Source organism: Hydra viridissima, unplaced genomic scaffold (assembly GCF_058129835.1).
Source record: "Hydra viridissima isolate aposymbiotic clone 2 unplaced genomic scaffold, HvirCarnegie_v1 scaffold_7, whole genome shotgun sequence".
NCBI lineage: Eukaryota > Metazoa > Cnidaria > Hydrozoa > Anthoathecata > Hydridae > Hydra > Hydra viridissima.
Genome location: NW_028324306.1, coordinates 14,771,761 through 14,794,860, shown reverse-complemented (window position 1 = coordinate 14,794,860; position 23,100 = coordinate 14,771,761). Strand labels below are relative to the sequence as shown.

General features: G+C 30.9%; 1 protein-coding gene across 2 annotated transcripts; it reads left to right on the top strand.

The window, feature by feature from the left end:
- Nucleotides 1-164: 164 nt before the first annotated feature.
- LOC145184978 (uncharacterized) lies at nt 165-6,334 on the top strand. 2 transcript variants are annotated; one of them, XM_090093499.1, is made up of 8 exons: nt 165-318; nt 498-582; nt 772-901; nt 3,278-3,467; nt 3,653-3,761; nt 4,030-4,230; nt 5,301-5,393; nt 6,014-6,334. In XM_090093499.1, exons 1-8 carry the CDS (start codon nt 230-232, stop codon nt 6,137-6,139), a joined length of 1,023 nt encoding a protein of 340 aa, XP_089949625.1. In that variant the 5' UTR covers nt 165-229; the 3' UTR covers nt 6,140-6,334. The 2 variants fall into 2 exon arrangements, with proteins under 2 accessions (XP_089949625.1, XP_089949626.1); XM_090093500.1 differs by having other exon boundaries at nt 5,301-5,437; nt 6,014-6,147.
- Nucleotides 6,335-23,100: the final 16,766 nt, after the last annotated feature.

The window sequence follows — 23,100 nt, the reverse complement described above, 5'->3', positions numbered from 1 at the left end:
CTCTCCCTCTCTCTCTCTCTCTCTCTCTCTCTCTCTCTCTCTCTCTCTCTCTCTCTCTCCCTCTCTCTCTCTCTCTCCCTCTCTCTCTCTCCCTCTCTCTCTCTCTCTCTCTCTCTCTCTCTCTCTCTCTCTCTCTCTCTCTCTCTCTCTCTATATATATATATATATATATATATATATATATATATATATATATAAATATAATACTTACAGAGTAGTTCACAATAAAATGAACCCTGTTTCAGATGAAAAACCAGCTTTTCCAGTAAGCAAAAAGAAGGTTTCCATAGAAGGAAAATTGAAGGTTGTTGAAACATTGTAAGAAACCAGACTAAATTTTCAATGTTCATTAAGAAGAATATTTTTAATACTATATTATATAATATTATGTTATTGTTCATACAATATTTTATATGAACATCAAAATAGACAGCAAAAGACATTTTATTTTTCAAAAAGTGTTGTTATTTTAATAGATAATTTACTTGACTATGCAGGTCTTTTGAATCTGAGTGTATGTGTTGTGCATTCAACCAACAAGGTCATTTACTTGCAGTAGGACTCTCAAATGGTTTAATTAAGGTATTTTTTAGTTCTATAAACTTTTTTTTGTTTATTTCATATCTGTCATGCTATTTAGTTTTATTTGTTTTAGCAAAGTTATTTACTCAACAAATACTTTGATTATATTTGTAGTTGTAACAAAAGATAATTAAGAGGTTTTATTTTTGACTTGATGTATATGTATTTTTATATGTTCTACATGTATAGATTTATTCTGTTGAGAATAACAGTTGGGTATACAATTTACAAGAGTCTTCTACTTCTCTCCCAGTTACATGTTTAAAATGGAAACCAGAAAATAGTGTTCAAGCATATGGATATGTTCTTATGGCTACATGTAAGCATATTCAGTTATATGTATATGTGTGTGTGTGTGTGTGTGTGTGTGTGTGTGTGTGTGTGTGTGTGTGTGTGTGTGTGTGTGTGTGTGTGTGTGTGTGTGATTAAAATGAGATCCTCAGGATTTTTTTCATAAACTGACATGAATTTATTCCTAAATGATTAAAAAGCAATTGTAAAATTTTATATATATATATATATATATATATATATATATATATATATGTATATATATATATATATATGATTTGATTTTTCTATGTTGTGTCTTACTATTTTTTATTATTTGCTTTTTCATTGTGGTGTGCATTAATTATATTTTTTCTTGAACCAGTTTTTAAAAACAATTCAAAGGGTCTCTTGAAAAAACAGCTTTGGAATTTCTAACTATTATAAATTTTTACTACTCTTTTATATTTTCAATCTGAAAAAAAATATTGAATCTCTCTCTGGATAGAGGGGGTTGTATTGCCTTGAGAAATTAAAATACACCTGTCATATAATTTAAAGCAAAACTTTGTTCTTTTAAGTAATTTTTTTTTATTAGTAGAAAAACAGCAGTATTTTGCCTCCTGGGATATTGTTTTTGATGGAAATGGTTTTAACATTTTGTGTCCTATTAAATTGAAAGGAGAATAATTAATATTCGTTAAATATTATAATCCATTTTCAACATAATGATTTATAGTGTATTTTGATTTAAAGTGTTATAGTAGCGGCTAGCCAAAAATCCATCTTAATCAAATGTATTCTCTTTTAAGCTTAATAGGACATCAAATGTATTTATAATCTCCATTGATTTATTCTTGTTGATCTAATGATGTAGAATATGAAAATCTTTTAAATAAAAAATATGGTACTTTTGTCTTTAATATGCTTGTATTTAAGATGGTTATAAGTAAAATAAATGGTTACTGAACTATGAACTATGGGACTAAGTGAGCTATGGGGCTAAATCCCATACCAAGGTTAGCTATATATATAATTAAGTTATACTTTAGTCATTAAATAAACAATAAAATCAATGGAGTTGAAGTTGATTTAAAACAAGTTTGAATTAAAATACTAATCAGTTTAAAAAAGTTAAAAAGTCTTCAATTAAAATAAAGTAAAGAAATAACTAATGTAAATTACAGTAAATGAAAAAGAATTAAATGATTTGAACTATGTTAAAAATTTTCTAAGCATTTTTTTGATTACAAATTATAGTGTTTTTTGGTAACATATTTTTATCACAATTAAAAGTTCTCGAGCATCAAAAAATACCATTCAAGGAGGACAACAAAAAAATAGCATCTGCTTTAAAAAATGATTCATTTTGTGAATCATCATCACCATTATATTTATCAAAGTATAATGGTGATGATGGTGATGATAATTCAGTTGAAAGATTTTGGATCATAATGTTATGTCAACCATAATATTAATTTATTGGAAAATAAATAAAAATTGATTTACAAGGTTTTACTTGGAAGCAGTTAAAAGAAAACTTCAAAAAATTAAACAAATTAGATGTGAGTTCTCACATCTAATTTGCTTTATTTAACTTTTATCTGAAATGTTCTCCATTGAACTTAATTTAGAATATAAAACTTTTTGTAAAAAAATTTGTTCGTTTACTTAAATCAATAAAGTAAACGTAAAAATTAAATGATTAAAGGTTGACTATAAAAGAAGTATTTTTAATCGGTTAAATAAAATATTTTTAGGATTTATATGGAAACTTACGATTCTATAGTTTTTATGTAATGAAATTATGCAGTTAAAATTAAAGTTAATTTTCCAAAAATTAAAATATTTAAACTAAAGTTGAGAGTATATCATGCTAAAAGAAAAAATTTATCTTTTTGTTGTTCAATGATCTTGAAACAGCTTTTAATGACATCTATAATCATATACAAAAAGCTTTCAATAAAAAGCTACAGAAGTTTGTTCCAATAATAAAGTCCTTAATTTCATAATCAAGACCCAAGTTTTTATCTTTGCATTCTTAGAATATAGCTGTGGCCTGATTTCTTTTTATATTATACTTTTTTTTTGTATAACAGCATTTTATGTGTGCAGTATTTTTAAGTTTGTTGTTTAGTGATAGAATTTTACATAAAAACAGCTAGATATAGTTCTGCAATTCTATTTTTCAAACAGATATATGCAATTCTGTTACTCAAACAGATATATGCAATTCTGTTATTCAAACAGATATATGCAATTCTGTTATTTAAACAGGTATATGCAACTCTGTTATTCAAACAGATATATGCAACTCTGTTATTCAAACATAAATACCTATACAATTCTGTTTCTGGATTATTGGATAAATTTATGTTATCATTAAGGTTTTTTTAAGTTTGAGTAAATTTGGTGTTAATTCCAGATGCATCAGGTGAGTGTAAAGTATGGCATGTTACAACAGGCAAGTGTTTACATAAATATACAGATGACCAGCAACTTCTCGTTTGTGCATATAATGCTTCTGGTAATAAGGCAATTGCAGCTGGTAGTAATGGTGTAATAAATGTTTATGATGAAGTTACAAGTCAAAAGTTGTTAAGGATGCAACCAAGGTTTGCAGATTTTTTACAAAAACTCAAAAGATATTTTTCTTTTTCAAAGTTAGGTTTAAAAAGGTTTTAATTGGTAAAAGAAACTTAACTTATCTTTAATCTTTGTTAATAGTTTTTAATTTTTTAAATGTTTTAAATGCTTCTTTAAATGTTTAACTCTAGACTTTTTATTCTGTTTGTTACAGTACCAACTCAGATATTATGGATGGCCACATGATGCGTGTGTTTTCTGTACAGTATCATCCAAAAGATGATCATGTATTTGTTTCTGGTGGTTGGGATGATACTGTGCAAGTCAGCTTTTATATCTATACTATATAGTAATATATCTCTAACATTTAACATTAAGCTATATCTTATGTTAATTTAATTTCTGAAAAGAATTCTCTTTTTACCATCCAAAACTATCCTCTGAATTATATCCTCTGAATTCTTCTTCATTGTTTCATTCATTTTTTCAAAAAATTTAATGTTTTCCTGTGTTTTAATATTAAGTGTTAAGTTTTAAGTAAAATTTTTATACATGCTTTACATAAGTTGTATTTGCCTTCTGGTATTCTAGTGGTGGGACACTCGACTTTCTGATAAATATTCTATCAAAAAGATTTCTGGCCCTCATATTTGTGGTGAAGCAATAGATATTGAACCTAGTACTTTAAAGATGGTAGCTGCTTCATGGAGAAAATTTAAAAATTTGCAAGTATTTGATTTTGGAACAGGAAAGTTAATGAAAGATACACCTCCTAAATTTAATCAGTCAATGGTGAGCATTACCAATATTTACTTTCAATTAATCATACCTATTTAATAATGCTTCTTAAATATTTTTTAAAAAGAACATATTATAATAACATGTCGTGGGACACCAAACAGTGATGTAAATTGTTGTGCAATCGCATCAAATTTATATTTTTTTTTTACAATTCTAAGACATCAACATTCTTACATTAGAATAGTATTATTTGTATTAGATTATTATCAAATTATTGTAAAATTACAATAATTTGCAAATAATCTAATACAAATAATACTATTCTAATGTAAGAATGTTGATGTCTTAGAATTGTAAAATGAGTTAATTTTAACTAAAAAACTTTTACTTGCTCAATAAGGAAGATATACATAATTTGACTGTGTTTCCTGTGGGTAAGGGATAACTTATAAGATTAAGCATTGAGAGCAGAAAAATTAGTCTGTCAGAACAAAGCTGATTGTTGAAAAAAGGAATCTTTTAAACCAACCACTAATAATGTGGGGGAAAATCAACTTTCCTTCTTTTCTTATCAAATTAAGTTTGATAAAGAAATTTGTCAAAGCATTTAATGTGGAAGGTGACTGTTTCAAGTGCATATGCACTGCATTTCCTTGTCTATGTTTTGGTAACATAAAAACTGATGTTTTTGGATCACAAATAATTAAAAAAACCTAACTAATTTTCCAAAATTAATGACTGAGATTGAAAGCATAAAAATCTCTAATAGATGTTATGAAAAACACTCTAGGCATTACAAAAGCAGAGAAATAAATACATAGAACATAGGTTGATTTTCACAGCACCCATCCTTACAAATTTTTCACTTATTCACAGCACATTTCAAATTTACATGACATGGTTTAATCCAGTTATATTTTCCTTTACAGAATAAAATTTAGTGACATGGTATTTTTTTTCATTTATAATGAACTTTAGCAAGTTGTAATTAGGTCAGAAAATTCCAAAATACTTTGGGATAAAATTTTTGAAAACTTGCCAAGAACATCTTGGCTACCCCAATACTTATAAAACTCAAATATTCAAAATGTGCACTTTAAAAAAATGTTGTTTTTTTTCAGCTTTATTGTGCTCAGTGGAAAAATTCTGAAACAATTTTAAGTGGTGGAAGTCATATCAATATGATGCAGTATACAGATTTTGCATCCTTTGAGGTACCTCAAAAGTATTTTTCTCTTAACCCACTTGATTTTGATTGGTAAGATTGTTGTTTAAAATAAAATTATCTTGATTAGTTAGCATCGGTGTTTTGTTTTTCCGTTATTAATGAATAAAGTGCAAATTTTTATGTCTTTTAAAATAGATCGAATTTTCAGAAGTTTATTAAAATAGAACTCTATATGCGTGTAAAACAGCGAGAGTTTTTGTACGGCAAGTTTATATTCATACAAAGTTTGTTATTTTTGAAAAATAAATTTGACGGATTTAATCGAATAGCAATTCTGTGTAATGTGTTAAAGGGTTGAAAGAAAATTATAATGTATGTGAGGTAAGGGCAACTTTTTTTCTCTATCTTTCAAATTTGTAGGACTAAATTTAAATTCAATTTACTTCAAATGACTGATTTAGAAGTTTGTACTTTGTTATTTGTTATTTTAACAGAAAAATAAAAACGCTGATGCTTAGTATGAAGGTTTTTAAATTGTTGTTTGTGTAAATAATAAGATAAATTATTATAAGTAATTATCAGATAAAAATTATAAGATAACTATATTATTTCTATTGTAAGGTTTTTTTTTTTTTTATTACATATTTTAAGTGAATTTATTTTTAGACTATCTCAAAGCTAACTAATCTTTCTGGTGCTGTGTATTCAATTGATAATAATCGCATGGGGCTTCACCCAACAGTTGCCGTGTGTTCTGACAAGCTTGTTTATTTGCTTGAAGATACTTTATAACATAGTGGTTACATTTATGACATGGTACCACCATGGTCATTTAAGAAACTAATTCATATATATGTGTGTGTGTATGTATGTATGTGTGTATGTATGTATGTATGTATGTATGTATGTATGTATGTATGTATGTATGTATGTATGTATGTATGTATGTATGTATGTATGTATGTATGTATGTATGTATGTATGTATGTATGTATGTATGTATTTATATATATATATATATATATATATATATATATATATATATATATATATATATATATATATATATGTATGATTAATGTAGATAGCTATAAAAATGATATGGACAAACGAAAATCAAATTAAAAAAAAAACAAAAACATATTGTATATATGAGTTGTATTAAATTATCATTTTTTAAATATATTTGAAATATTTCAGTTATTCGTATTTATTTACATTTTTTTACAGTACTATTATAAGGAGCGTTCTAAGCATTATTCGTAATAATAATCACTTTTTTTTTTTTTTTAATAAACTTCAGAAAATTCGATCTAAAAAAATGAGTACATATATAACCCATGCTATCAAGGCTTCACTTGTGTTAATGAGGCAAGTTGGGTGTTATTTAATACCAACTTCTGTATGCTAAAAACCTTCTGCATAAATCTATCACACTCTTGACACAACTTTGAGCAATATTTTTTAATAACTTGTATTTTCTGCAAGTTGAACACACCTATATCTCCCTAATTGATTAAGGGAATTATGGGTTTTAAAGAGCCTTGACGCAATTCTTAGTAATTTTTAAAACTTATGTTTATATATATTTGGAGATACTTAAGGGTAATATAAGACGTTGTTACGTGCTGAAAAAGTAAAAACACAGTTTATTTTTCTTCAACTAAAGAATCTATAGCAGGATTAACTCAAACCACGTGATACGTTTAAAAATGTTAATAACTGAAATCGAATTAAGAAATTTACTAAGAACAAAATAGAAAAGCTAAAAGTAATTTTCCAAAATAATTATGAAAAACATGAAGATATTTTGCATGTTTATTTGTATGTATATTTTGATACCCACAATTATGTAAAAAAATTTTCATGCGAACCTTTACAAGATTATCAGTGATCTTTTACAAGAATACCTTAAAATTCTTTTATCTTTTGTGAAGCAACCATTTCCTTTTCTTAGAAATTTTTTTTGACTAAATTTGATTTAGTTGTTTTTATTTAAAAATAAAGCATGCTTGCCCTTTTTGTTTTTTCAGTTCATGTTTTCATCTATAAATGAACCATGAAACTTGGTTACATTGTCGCGTGACTGATTTGATTTCTTTGAGTGAATTGTACTTAAGGAATATAGACTTTTAAAGTTTTCGAAAAAATCAGTTGTATTTTTTAAATCTGTTTTATATATTTTAAAGTTCGGGAGGGATCATAGTGGTTATGCAAAAAAAATTTTCTTAGTATCAAAGTTTTAAATTTTTTTAAAGTAATGAAAATTTTGTTTTCACAGAGAAAGTTTACACCTTCAAGTAAATGACTTGTGAGCAAAAAAAAAAAAATCCAAATGTCAAATTCAAAAGTAAAAAGCTTTTTTGGCTTCTCGTTAGAGTAAAAAAAATTTCTTTTTTTGCTATATGAAGAAATGAAAAGGTGCTACGTGGCAGTGAAATCGTAAGTATTGTAAATATTACTATATAGTGTTAACATCAAATATTCTGTAAATAATCAAACCGACCTCTATATGTCGCGCTCTTCTTTTCACAATGTTGAAGATCTTTTCAGTTCAATTACTAAAAACAAAGATGGGACAGATTATTAAATAATTGGCTTTTCTATATTGTCTGATGTTGTAAGCGTTTTGAGCTGCCCCACTTGTTTTCAAACGACTTTAGCAATAATCGAAAAGAAAAGCGAAAAGAGAGGACTTACTTGTTATTTTTCTCGATTACTGCGAAACTTTCAATTTTTTGTTTAAAGTGTAAATATCAAAATAATTTTTACTCTTCTAAATTTGTTAATAAAAATCTAAGCTTTGATGTAAACACACAGAAAATTTATACAGTGGAATAGAAAATTCTAGAATTCAAAGATTTACAGCGCTCATGAACATACCAAGCCGATCATGCCAAAATACTAAAATAAACTTGTTTTGAAAATAAATAATGTAAGAGAGAGTTGCACAGGACTGATGTTGTAGCTGATTTAATACAAAAATGTCGAAATGATGAGATTTTGAATATCGATATATCATATGACAGAATGTTGCAACGTAGAGGATTTTCCTTATTGAATGGTAAGTTTGCAACAATCAATGGTATGTTTGCTCATTGAATGACATGTTTGCAACACTCCACCAATGAGGTGATGAGTTGAGAATGCAAGGAGTGTTCCTTAAATCAGAACTTTCCTCAAAAGAGATCCTACTAACTATGGTTAGTGGAAAACTCCTCATATTATCTAACGCTTAGTTAAAAAAACAAATTAAAGTACCTTTGGGTGATGGAGATAACAAAAGCTATAGTATTATTAAGGATACTTATCCTAACCCATACATACTCAGATCATAATTTAAGGAGCTCACTAAAGTAGATGAGCTTCGAAAATCTCTTCACGGCAAAATACTATGAAATGTCAACGAGTCCTTCAGTGGAAAAATTTTGGATCGTACAATGAAAACAAAATTTATCTCGATGAAAGAATTTTAACATTGGGTAGATATTATGAATACTAATTTATGAAAATCTGAACATGATACCAGGCTATTTTATACAGTAACAAAATCCACATTTTAAATGTCGTTTTTCTATTAAGTAAACTCACTTAACAAATTGCGTCGTCAAAATTTTAAAAACTAAAAAAAGTAACAAAATCTTTGAAAAAGAAGGTAGAACACACGAAATCGGAGGCTTTTAATTTCGATTAAAATCTAATATGTAATATTTTTTATATTTGTTAACTTTTTTTTTCACTTTTTGTGAATTTTTTAAGTTTGAAATTTTTCAATATTGCGACGTTAAATTTTTCAATATTGCGACGTTAGAGTTACATAACTCTAACGTCGCAATAGTAAAGCATCAACTTTTTCAAAAATTGAAGATAAAACAAGATATCTTGTTTTATCTTCAATTTTTGAAAAAGTTGATACTTTAATATTTTGGCATTATGTTGTTCTATTTTAATTATAATGAAAATGTATGAAACTTTTAACATAGTGTTGCATGCCATATTGCATTGGTCTATCTCCTCAATAAGCAAAGTTGAAAATATTATTTAATTCCATCTCCGATTAGCCAATCATATTAACTATTTACAGAGTTGTACGGAATAATTTTGATTTTGTTGTTTTCAAAATTGAAACTGAAAATATTGATCAAGAAATGGAACCCGTTCTAAATCAAAATGAAGGTTATTTCTTGACTTAATTTAAAGATTGCAATGTATTAAATCATCTGTCGTGATGGTTTTTCGTCGAACATTTAATTGAATATAAATTTGGAAAAGCAGAGTCTGTTGATTTTGGTTAAATTTTATAAATAGCCTTTTGTTTATGCATCCTGAATATTAAAGTAAAGAAGGTAATGGACTATTTTAAGTTAATATTTATATCTTTAGAGTCGTTTAGTATTACGCATTCTCGAAAGTCACTCCATAGTAAAGCATCTAGGAAACATAAAACTGATACAAGTATTTGGAAATGAAATGTAAGAAAAATACAACGTCAATTGGGTAAAGTTTATAAAAATTTGCAACACTAAAAAATTGTTGAAACTGTAAGTTCAAATGCTCTACCAAGATATATGAGATTGAGCGTCAAATAATATTTGATAACTTCTGAACCTTAGATGATGACGTTAAAAAACATTTCTATTCAAAAACTACCAAAAATCTTGAGAAAAACGATTTGTACAGCTGCTGATGAAAATTTTTTTATTATAGGTTCTATGTATCTAATGCACAATAGAGAGTTTGTAAATCCTCCTAAATCCTTATTTTTCAACATTGAATATTAGTATTATATTTAGTCCACTTGGGTAAGAAAGAGCCATTAGAACTGTAAAAAATGATTCTCTATTTACCATATGCAAATAATAGATGTGAAAAATATTTCAGTTGTTGCTGGGTTGTCAAGTTGTAAGTTAGTGCCTTATTACAAGAGTTAAAAATCTGGTTTTTCGAGATGGCTTCCATACCACTTGTTTTTTAACATCTCTTTTGCAGGTAATTATTCACAAGCTCGTATAAACAAGCCTGTCAAACAATCAGCATCATCAAGTATTATTGCCAAGCTATTACAAAACAATATATCAATAGCAGCTTGCTTACGTGTTTCTTATTTCTATTGAAAAAACCAATAATATCATTCCTACTTATTCACACATGTTCATACATGCGTTTTCACTTACTCATACATGTTCATACATGTGTTTGTCTTGTTCACATGCCTGCTGTTGATATTTCATTTTGCAAAGCATAAATCAAATGAAGATCAGTAAACATTTTGCAAAGCATAAATCAAATGAAGATCAGTAAACATTTTGCAAAGCGTGTTTGTCTTGTTCAAGGCCGGGGCGAACAGGTGTCAAATAGAAGTGTCGTAAAGGTATTTACCAATTTAAAAAAATGTCCACAATTTCTTACATGTTGTTGTTGAAAAATGAAATGGTTACCTGAATAGTTTTTTTAATTTGTTTATATATTTAAGATATAAGATAACAAAAAACATTTTTCTATTTACTAAAAACTAAAGTTATTTTGTTCTCTGAAAGAGGATCTCCAAAAGAGGATGTGAAAATATGGGAGTTGGCGTTATTTATGTAAGTTTCATTTATTTAAAAATGAACAAGTGAACATTGTTATACCTGTGAAAAGAATTTAATTCTCAGAATTTTATTTTAACTATACAGCAAACAAATTCAAACTTTAACATCGATTTTCACAATTGTGAAAAATGTTGAATTTGAACAAGTATTTCAAATATCATGATGTCGGCCGCTATAAGGAGAACAACTTCAAGGTTTTGTATGAAATTTTCAGCATATCTTCCTTTCAATAAGAGCTATGTAACTTTTGATATGTCAAGGAAAAAGCCAGTATGGCCGAACTACCTTTTCAAACAATGCATATTTTTCTTATGACAACTTTGTCACGCAAGTCTTCAGACCCAGAATTTTTTTAAAAAAATTCATTCCATTTAAAACACATAACTACTATGAAAAGCGGATTCTGAGCCATTGATACTTTTCCTATATTTAAGGAATAGTAGATGTCGTTGTGTAATTAAATGTAAAAGTGTAATTAGATTGTGTGAGTCATTGATATTTCCATTTTTGTATAAAAGTGTAATTAGATTGTGTGTGTGATAGTGATTAGGATAAAAATGTTTCTTTTTTTTTTCGTAAGCTATTCCAGAGCAAAGACTTTATCATAATCCATAAATGTAAAACAAGGTTTTAGTTTGTAGTGTCCGATGGCTAGCGTGTGAATGCCGTCTTGTAAGATGTGTCTTTTGTCGTCGTTAGCGCTGAGTGCGACTTTGTTGATTTCTTCGGTGTAGACATCGTGAAGATGTGATCGTATAACGTTCATGGTTTGTTATTTTTAAAAAACTTTATTCTTTAAAAATTTCACCACAAGGTATTGATAACTTCTTGAAAGTCAAGACCTTCATTCAATTTTTTTAAAACATAAAGACACAAATGACCACAATAAGACGTATCACCAAATTGAACTCTCTCGCTGTTGTAAAAGACTGGGCTTTTCAAGTATTTAGTCAATTCAACAAGAGGAGGTTGAGCATAAGAGTCGAAGCTGTATTTTTTGTCAACGTCTTTATACCAGCACACCCAATGAAACCCACCAGTGCTTGAATCTCCTGTGTTGACAATTCCACATTCTTTTTTTCTTGTCTTTTTTGGTAAATCATCCCTCACAAAAACACCTCTAAAGTTTTTCAATTTTAACTGTTTAGCAGCCTTTATCAATTGAAAGTTAGTTAAAGCCTCATTGGGTAAAACAATTCCTTCTACGTCAATCCATTGAAAGTCGATCATTTTTTTAATTTCTTAAAAAGTTTATCCGAATTTTTTTAACAAGCGATTTTCATAGAATAGCACCTAAAAAGGGTATGCTATTAAAGGGTGAGTTAGGTCCGAGTAATAAACCAGCTCCAACAGATTGATAACCTTTTCCAGTTTTAATGAAGAGTCCATCACCGTGAACATTTTTAGTCCATGGGGTGATAAACAATCCTTCTCCACCTAAAGTTTTTATCTTCATTCCATTTCCATTTTTGCTCATGTAAAAAAGACCTCGCCCAGCAATTTTATCAACCATAGCAGAGCCAGCAGAAGATCCTACACCTGCTAACAATCCAGTGGCTAGAGCAGGGACTACTCTTGTTGCAAGAGTGCTGCCTATCATACCTAATAACGGTAAAAGAGCTCCGATGAAACCTCCTTCTATTTTCGAGTTGTATGATAATTGTTTTTTGCTCAGTTTGAGTGTGACTCCTTTACCAGCTTCATACGTTTTTCTAATTTTGTTCAGTTGCGAATTAGTGATAGCAAGAACATGTTTACCGTTCAAGTCTTGATGAGAAAGCTTAATGTTAGTATCGGTTTTGTCTTGAATGGCTTTTTTAATTTTATCAGATTGGCTCTGCGAGATATTAATTTTGATATTTTGATAATTGCTCATTTTTTATGTATTAAAAATTATTTATTTCACTTCTCGAATATGATATCGTATTGTAATATCCTCTCCACGAAAATCAACCAAATCTCCATTCTGATCAATGATGCGAGTAACCATTGTTGAAATTTCAAACAGTTTAACAGGAAGATAAATCAAATGCATTGGTCTCTCGATGATTTTATAGCCTGGACTAACATTTGGATAAAAGGAGTAGATGCAATTGAGTTGGGTTCCATTAATATAGGATGATCCGATAACGTTGTTAACGATTCTGATGGTGTTAATGCTTGAAATTCTAACGATATGATCCGACTCGTATTCGGAATTGGAATTTAATTTTCTTTTAGTAAATCCTAAAACTGAAGAGATGCTATTCTCCACGTTAAAGTCAATCAAATAATTCAAACCAAGTTTAATGGTTGATTTTAAAGTATTAAGATTGATTCCAATTTGAAGGTTATTTGGAGAGTAATTAATTTTATTTGCAATAATATAACTTCCACGTTGAGCTGTTTTTATTGTGTTTAAAATAGACTTTTGCAAATACTCATTGATGTCTTTAATGTCATAGCTTCCTGATGGAATGATAATGTTTTCCCAATGAGCTCCATTGTTCATGCTGTATTTGAAAGAATTGTTTTTACTGCTTACATTTGGAATGCTGTTGTATGTCTCAAGACCGAGAAAAGCCATTTCATAACTTTTTCCTTCGTCAAAAACGATTTTATCCAAAAAATCAGTGGTGATAACACTTGATTTTCCATCTACATCGATTATTATACCTGTCATTTTTTTAAATAAGAATTATTTTTTAAATTGTTTTAGAAAAATAAAAAATTGTCAAACCCGCTTCGGTACTTTCCCTCGTTCTTTTTAGAAGAGAGATCAATAACGGCAAATCCGTGAGGTTCATTCCAGCAATGATTGCAAAAGGCTTTAAAATCTTCTATTTTCATATCGCACGAAACGTGGTCTTGATAAATGTGATTAACACTTTTTTGGTCTTGTTTAAAGAGACAAATAAAGTTAGCATTTTCTCTGATGGTATGTCTTGGAATCTCGAAATAGTTTTGAGCGAGGTAAAAGCAGTCGACGTTAGAGTGTCTTCCTCGGATGTAATATTTTTCGCATTTGTTTTGATTGGTTAATTGCAAATCGTCAAAGATCATCAAATTGTTTTTGGTCGAGTCTAAGGATTCAGGTTCAGGCACATCGTCCGCTGTTATCATCATTGTTGGAATATTTTTTTGAAAGGTTGTTAATAACATCTTCAGGGTTTAAATTCAATTTTTCCATTTCGTCTTGTACATCATCCGTTAACAAATCAACAATATCCTTTTTAGGAAGTTTATTTTCGAAGGATCTTTTGAGTATTTTGTATTCAGGTTGAAAAAGGGATTTTCCAAAGACATACAATCGGTTGTAATCTAGCCATCCCGGTCTGAGAAGTAGATTGAGCAGCAACGTTGTTTTTCCATATCCAGACTTTCCAACGATGATTCCTCGAATGCTTCTCGGTAAAAGCTTGCTGTTGTTTCTTTTGGTTTTCCCAATTTTACACGACAATTTCATCACTTCCATTTTTTATATTTAAAAAGTTTTTATATATGTTAAAATGTACTGCGTTAAGTGTAGAAGAGAGACTGAAACCATTCACTTGAAAAACGAGATCACAAAAAACAACAGACCTATGTTGAAAGGGACTTGCAACTCTTGTGGGATAACAAAATGCAAGTTTGTTTCTTCTCATACGCCCAAAGGATCATCTTCGCATGCGGTCAATGGAGGAGACTTGGTGGAATCGATCAACAAGCTCTCTAACAAAATAAAACTTCCATGGGCAAAGTTTCCAGGAGAAATGCACGTTCCAGGTATGAACTTTGCAGGGCCTGGAACCAATTTAGATAAAAGACTCACTTCCACAGACATGTATCAAGAGTGGAGCAAACCGGTGGATAGAGTAGACAATGCAGCATATCACCACGATTTAGCTTACAAGTATTTTAACGACAAGAAAAACAGAAATTTAGCAGATCAAATGATGCTTGAAGAAATGGATTCTATACAAAATCCCACTCAGAGAGAAATAAGCGAGCGAAAAATCATCGAACCAATCATCAAAGCCAAAGCTAAATTCGGATTGGGTGTGAGTGATTTGAAATGGACGGATCAGCTTGCAGAGGAGCTTCATAAACCGGTGATTCATCATTTTAAAAGAAGAAGGGTGATTGTAAACGACATTGATGAAATATGGGCCGCAGATTTGGTGGACATGCAATCGTTTTCAAAATTCAACAAGGGCGTAAAATATTTGCTCATGGTGATTGACGTGTTTTCAAAGTATGGATGGATCGTTCCGTTAAAAAGCAAAACGGGTCTTGAAGTGGCTGAAGCTTTGAAAAAGATTTTTGGTGAAAGAAAATGCGTCAAATTGTGGGTAGATAAAGGAAAAGAGTTTTACAACAAGCACGTGAGAGCGTTGGGTGTGCAATTATACTGCACTGAAAACGAGGAAAAAAGTTCTGTTGTCGAGCGATGGAACAGAACGATGAAAGAGAGAATGTTTAAATATTTTTCAGCCAACAATACCAATAAATATATTGACGTATTAGATGAGATGGTGAAAAATTACAACAACACAAAGCACTCTTCTATCAAAATGACACCAGTTGAAGCTAGCGATGAAAAGAATAAAGGTAGGGTATGGTGGAATATGTATGGAAAGGATCAAACATTACCAGCAAAACCAAAATTTTCCATAGGCGATCAAGTGAGGATCGTAAAAAAGAAGTCTCATTTTGAAAAGGGGTATACACCGAGATGGACAGAGGAGGTTTTTACAGTGTCAAAAGTTCAGAATACGAATCCACCCACGTATAAAATCTCTGACGCTAACGGTGAAGAAATTCAAGGCACCTTTTACGAGCAGGAGATGCAAAAGACGCATCAAGACATATTCAGAATTGAAAAAGTCATTCGCAAAACCAAGAGCAAGTCGTTAGTCAAATGGTTGGGATATCCAGACTCGTTTAATTCATGGGTAGATAATATTGAATTGTTAAGTTTGCAAAAATGATCTAAAAATTTATTTTTAATATGTAAAATGCATGCTCCTCACAAGTTTTTTAGAAATGTTACATCAGCAGAAGTTCATAGTTTGGATTTGCAATTAAAAATTTTGGAAGAGAGGGTTAGAGAGTTGGAGGAAAGAAGACCGAACAACATTATTGTGTCTACGAAAACGTTAGATCATCCACCTTATTTCAACGTTAACGAACAATATGAGATTTTTGCTCAGAAAGACATTAAATTTGCTGCTCTCTCACATACAATGATAGCTTTATCCATTGGGCTGAATTTGGAGAAAGGTGTTGCAGTGATAACATTAATGAATAAAATTACTGATCAATTGAATTATAGAAAAAACGAAGTTATTATTTCAGAGTCTGTAGATGATGTTATTATGGACGTGAATAGTAACAGCAAACAGGACGTGATTGTTAAAAAAGGAGAAAAACTTTGTAAGATTAACTACATTGATTTAAAATAGTTTTTTTCTTAATAAAAATGGAAATATTGAATGAAAAACTTTATCCAGTTCTTCCATCAGCTCCTATAGAAGAAGGAGGGCATGTTTACCGTCTTCAGAAAATAAGCGAAATTCAGAAAGAGATAGAGAGTGAAAAAGCAAAGAGAGTACATATGAGCAAAAAGTACCATCGCGTGTTTAGAATCATTTCGAATGTGGACAATGTGATGCAAGCCTTATGCATTGCTTTAGGTGCGACTGGAATTGGGCTTTTGTCAACCATTATTGCTAGTCCTGCGGCGATTGCATGTGAAGGTGTGGCTATTGGAATGGGTTTTTTATCCATTGTAGGAGGACAAGTCAACAAAAAACTAGCATTAAAAGCGGAGAAGCATGAAAAGATCAAAGTGTTGGCAGAGTCGAAATTGAATACGATTAGCGAGCACATTTCCAAAGCGTTGATGGATGGAAAAATAAACGATTCAGAGTTTCAATTGATTCTTGGTGAGCTTCAAAAATTTAAATCCTTGATGGAGGAAATACGAGTCAAAGCCAAAAACGGAATAGATGAAGTTACTAAAGAAAACTTGATCCAAAAAGGACGAGAAGACGCGATTCAAACGTTCAATAACATGTTTAAGAAAGGATCAACGTAGTCGTAAAAACCAATTTATGTTTTTTTTCCACGTATTTTAAAAAGATGTTTTTCTTTAAAATACAAGACCTGAATAAAAGGGATGAAATTGTGAAAGAAATTAATGACAGAAGAAACGGCAACATTTCAGATGCTAATCTTCAGACTGATTTGAGAAAGCTTTACAAGCCTCTGATTGAAAGCAATGAAAAGATGATTAAAAGCCTGTCAGTCGATCAAAAAAAGAAAAGACCTTTCGAAGTGAACAAAGTTGGAGATAAAATGTACATTGGAAAAATGGAGGTTGAAATAGATGGAAATGATATCATTGTCGGTGAAGAAAAGTATAATGGAACAAAAGGTCTTTGGGAACTGATGACTGAATTAACAATACCAAAGAGCTATACCGATGAAGATTTGCAAAATTATGAAAAAATTTTAATGGACAGTGATGCTATAAGATCTGATTTGCAACCGCATAAACCGAAATCATCAAGAAGACCAAAGTATCAGCAACTTATTGCTCCTATTTGGGAAAAAATGATGCGTATTGAAAAAGGTAAAAAAGGTAGTGGTGTCATTATTCTTCCAGGAGATCCTAATGCGTTGGTGGAAAAGCTTGAATTGAGTATTGCTGCATGGCATGCTGGGAATAAAGAGTCAAGAAATGTGGCTGTTGCTATTTGCGATGAGCTGTTGAGACAGGGGGAGATTAATAAAGAGGAATATAAATCGTTAATGAGCACTATTGATAAAATTATTTAAAAAAAGTGTTTTATTTAAAAAATGCTCATTGTGAACAAAAGAAGATATGTGAAAAAGAACGTTGTTGGTGGAGGTGGTATTGTAGACATGATTAAAAATTTCATAAAAAGAGCAGCTGCGTCAAGTGTGTCAAAAGCAACAGTGAATTTGCTTAAAAATGCTGCAACAAGTAAAATTGGACAAGAAGCGATTACAGCTGCAAAATCTGCTGGGACAGAGTTAGCCCTTTCAGCCATTTCCGCTGCTAAAGATGTAGCTATTGATAAAGGTAAAAAGACCATTGAAAAATTAAAGACTGGTTCATCTATTCAAATTAAGAAAATGTCTAAAAAGAACGCGATTCGAATCCAAGACCTGGTGAAAATGGGACAGGGCATGAAAATAGTATGAAGATAGCATTCTGTTGCGATGACTTGCAATGAGAGACATTTAAATGAATTAAATAATTTTTTTATTATATAAAAAAATGATAAGTACTGAGCGATTAAGAGTTACTGAGAACCCAGAGTATGATATTGGTATTGAAAAAGTTGATTTTTTTGAGTATCTTCCAACCAATCTCGATTTAAATTCTTCAGGCACGATTACTTTTGAGATTGACTGCCAATCGATTCAAACAGTACCATCAGAGGCTTACATTCTTATTGAAGGAGTGTTGAAAAAGAGCGATGGAACCTTTTATGATGCTAAAGACAACATTGCACTGGTGAACAACGCTTTGATGTATTTGTTTAATGATGTGACTTATGACTTGTCGGGAGAGCAAGTGGAAAGAGTGATGTATCCAGGTCCAGCCACCACCATACTTGGATTGATGAAATATCCTTATGGATTTCAGTTTGCTGATGGATTAAAACAGATGTGGTATATGGATACGTCAAATCTTGTTGGAAATTCAGGATTCAATGTTAGACGAGACCACTTGTTTGCAGACACTATATCCGTTGGAGCTTTTTCGTTTAAAATTCCGTTGAAACACATTTTTGGATTTTGCGAAACCTATGACAAAGTTGTTTATGGGTTTAGACATACCATCACCTTTACAAAGAAAGAATGCGATGATGCAATTTATAGAGCGGAAAGTGTTAGTGCAGAAATGATCAACCTTAAAAAATTCAGACTTTATATGCCTCGCGTTGAATTAGATATTTCGAAAAAGACTGATTTCATGAATTTAATAGCTCAAAAAATTCCCATTCAAGTGGCTTATAAATCAAACAAATGTGAAAGACAGCTTATTCCAGCCGGTCAAACAGAATTTACCTGGTCGCTTGGAAGAGTTACTGACAAAAGCATTCCAAGATTTATCTTGTTCGGACTTCAGACAAACAGAAATTCCAGTCAAACAGTTAATCCATCACTATTCGACCATTGTGATGTTAGCAATTTTTACGTGACTGTTAATGGAATAAAGTATCCAAATTACAATTACGACTTGAATTTTGGAGAAAAGAGAGTGGTCATGGCTTATTCAGATGCGTTCTCTTTTGATGAAAAATATTACGGCACAAATGAACTTGTTTGTCAATCTGGGTTAAGCTTGCTTGAATATATAAAATTATATCCGTTGTTCTTTGTGGATATCAGCAAGCAAAAAGAAAGAGTGGCGTCGGAAACAGCTGAATTAGTGGTAAACCTTAAATTTCGAACTTCAACTATTGCAAATACCGTTATTTTTGCAGTGGTGATCTCTGACAAACTGCTTAAATTTGTTTCAGACGGAACCAACATGACTGCTGTTTATTAAGATGTCTTTTCAGGAAAAATTGAATTGACTTAAAAAAAAAAATCTTGGTATAATAAAATGAGATATACAACATCGTATTTGAAAAATTTGTTGAATGAAAACGGCGTTAGTAAAACAGCAGATGATTTAATAACGTTGATGATGCTTGCGGTTGAAAATAATTTGATCAGTAAAGATGAGATTTTGGAAAGAGCAAAAGAAAAAAAAGTAAAGCCTCCTCCAAAAGAAAAAAAACCTGTTGATCCAAAATGGGAATGGCTTAGTTTAGTTAAGAAAAAACCCATCACTGTGAGAATAACCAACATTGAAACGGGTGAGGTGACTGAATACAAGTCTCTTTACAAAGCGATGGCAGGAACTGGACGTGGATGGAGATATTTAGAGCGTCGAGATGGAAAGGTGGATAATGGAATCAAGATTGAATTTTTAAATTCTGAAAAGCTTGAAAATCGTATACTTTCGTATACGTAAAAATCGTATACGTAAAAAGCAGCAAAATTGATTTTTTAACTTTTAACATGTTAAAAAATTGACTTAAATAAAATTCTTGGCATAAATAAAAAGATGGAGAGGAAGTATGTGATTGAATTTGATACCATGGGTCGTGCGCATCTGTTTGATGAAGAAAAAGAAATTCATGCGGCTGGATGCGAATTTACTGCACATGACGAGTGGGGAAGAAAGTATACGATTAGATTTGATGAAATGGGTCAAGCACATGTATACGACTCAATAAGCGAAATTTTTGCCAATTATCTTGTTTCATAAGTTTTTAATTCTCCCGCGAAAAGAATTAAAAAACGGTAAAAACTTTTCGAAGAAGAAAATATGCTGAAAGTGTGCCAAGATTTAAAAAAATTGAATTGACTTAAAGAAAATCTTAGTATAATAAAAATGAGTATCTATTCTTCAAAACCAGAATTAATTGCTAAAGAGCGAAAACTTGAATGCATCGAAAAAAATTTTCTTTCCATTAATAAAATGGGTGATAAAACTGATGCTAAAAAGCAAAAAGCAAAAACTTTCGCCAAAGAGCGAAAAATTGAAAGTGGTATAAAGAAAAATCTTTCCGTAATAAAAATGGAAAACAAAACGTTGAAAGAATTGCGAGAAATTGCTAAAGAGCAAAAAATAAAAGGGTATTCTAAAATGAGAAAGGGGGAACTTATAATAGCTTTGCAGCCTCCTAGAGTTGTCTCTGCTCCTGCTTCTTCTCGTAGACGAACGACTGAGGCAAGACCGTTGTCTGTTAATGCTACCGTGGTTAGGTTTGTTCGACCAGCTGTAAAAGTTTCTGTAAAACCGACAAAAGTTTCAATAAAGCCGACAAAAGTTTCAATAAAGCCGACAAAAGTAAGGTTTGTTGTCAAACCTACTATTGCTCCGAAACCTGTCATTGCTCCTAAACCATTGTTCATTCCACCAAGACCTGCTGTTGTAAAACCTCCTATTGCTCCGAAACCAATTCATTTGCAAAATCCTAATATTCAAAGACCTGTCATTGCTTCAAATCACATCCTTGATGAGCCTGTTTCAGATTCATCACCTGTCATGGCACCAAAACCAGTCATTCCACCAAGACCTTTATTTTCAAGTCTGACGGCAGTTGCAAAAAGTGTGACGTCCTATGTTGCAAATAAGTTTAATGATATTAAAGAATGGATAGATCCTTACGTTCCTGAAGTAGTTAAGAATAAGGTAAACGAATCAGTGGATCAAATCGATGAAAAGATACAGTCTATCAAATCACTTGTATTAAGAACAGTGTATAATCAGCCAGTGCAAAAACCTTATAAAATAGAATTCAAGTTGACTGATTATTCGGCAGAGAATGCTGTTAGACAATTTTCTTACACACCTTCTTCTCAATACCAAGACATTGCATCGTTTTTTAATTTGGTGAGAGAGTCTGCCATTCAAACCATGGAAGGAGAAAGAAACACAAAGGTAAGAATTGTTTTAATCTGTGAAATGAAATCTGTAAGCATGATGACTGGTGAAGAAGTGACTCGGGAAGCAAACTTTTCATCAAGATCAGAGATTGTTCTAGCAACTACAGATGTAAGAGAGTTAATGGGTGAAATGGAAGGAAAAGTCTTGGAAAATAGTGTTAAATACAATGCTTTAGGATCTAATTGCACTATATCTAAGATTTTAAGAATGGCTATCAACTTTACTGATTACGAACCTATCAGCGGTTCTTCCTATATTGAGTTACCTAAAGAGCTGAAAGACAAAAAGGCTATCATCAACATGGAAAACGAGGACAATCAATGCTTTAAATGGTCAGTCACCAGAACTTTGAATCTGAAAAATATACATAACGGAAGAATTGATGAAGACTTGATTCTAAAATCAGAAGAGCTCGATTGGGATGGAATGGAGTTTCCTGTCAAGCTTAATAAAATCGATAAGTTTGAGAAAAATAATCCAGACATTAGCATCAACGTCTTTGGGTATGAAAATAAAAAACCTTACCCTTTGCGAATATCTGAATTTGTTGATCGAAAACAGTGTTGATTTGTTGTTTATTTCAAACGAAGACAGTGACCATTACTGTCTCATTAAAAGTTTGAGTTGATTATTGTCTACACAAACATCAAAAACAAAAAGAAAACAACATTATTGCCGAAATTGTCTGCAAGGCTATGACCAGGAAGAAAAGCTTCAACAGCATCAACCTTATTGTTATGATAACACCTCAGTAAGAATTGAACTTCCTAAAGAAGGAACAACCGTTCAGTTTAAAAACTATAACAAGTCTATGAGGGTTCCGTACGTCGTATACGCAGACTTTGAAAGTTTCATCAAACCTATCGAGGACAACACTGAATATAATAATAAAGAGTCATACACCAAACAATATCAAAAGCACGTTCCAAGCTCCTTCTGCTATTATATCAAATGCTTTGACGACAAACTATACAAAGAAAAACCAGTCATGTACACAGCTGAAAGTGATGATGACGATGTAGCTCAAAAGTTCATAAATATGCTTGAAGCAGACCTTATAAAGATTTTCTACAAGATTGATTTAATAAAAAAGAAAATCATGACTGATGAAGATGAAAAGAATTTTGAGGAGGCTACTCAATGTCATATTTGCAATAAAGATCTTAGCGGTGATAAAGTCTTAGACCATTGCCATTTGACTGGAAAGTATCGTGGAGCTGCGCATAACAAATGCAACTTGAATTATAAAATTCCGAAATTCATACCCATCGTTTTTCATAACTTGTCTGGCTACGACGCTCATTTGTTCATCAAAAAATTAGGAGGGAAATTAAAATGTATACCCAACAACGATGAGAAATATATTAGCTTCACAAAAAGCATCAAAGTGAGAGAATTTACTGATAAGAAAGGTAAACTAAAGGAAGTATGGAAAGAGCTAAGGTTTATTGATAGCTTCAGATTCATGGCTGGTAGTTTAGACAGTTTGGCTAAAAATCTAAACAACGATCAGTGTAAAAACGTTGCTCAATATTACTCTGGAAAGCAGTTTGATTTATTAAGAAAAAAAGGTGTTTACCCTTACGAATGGATGAACTCGATTGAAAAGTTCTCCGAAACGAAATTACCTCCTATTGATGCATTCCATTCCAAACTGAATG

Coding starts and splice junctions, on each gene's coding strand:
- LOC145184978 (XM_090093499.1), top strand. CDS start 230: ATGAACCCTGTTTCAGATGAAAAACCAGCTTTTCCAGTAAGCAAAAAG. Junction 902..3,277: donor ATATGTTCTTATGGCTACAT/GTAAGCATATTC, acceptor TGTTAATTCCAG/ATGCATCAGGTGAGTGTAAA. Junction 3,468..3,652: donor TTGTTAAGGATGCAACCAAG/GTTTGCAGATTT, acceptor TGTTTGTTACAG/TACCAACTCAGATATTATGG.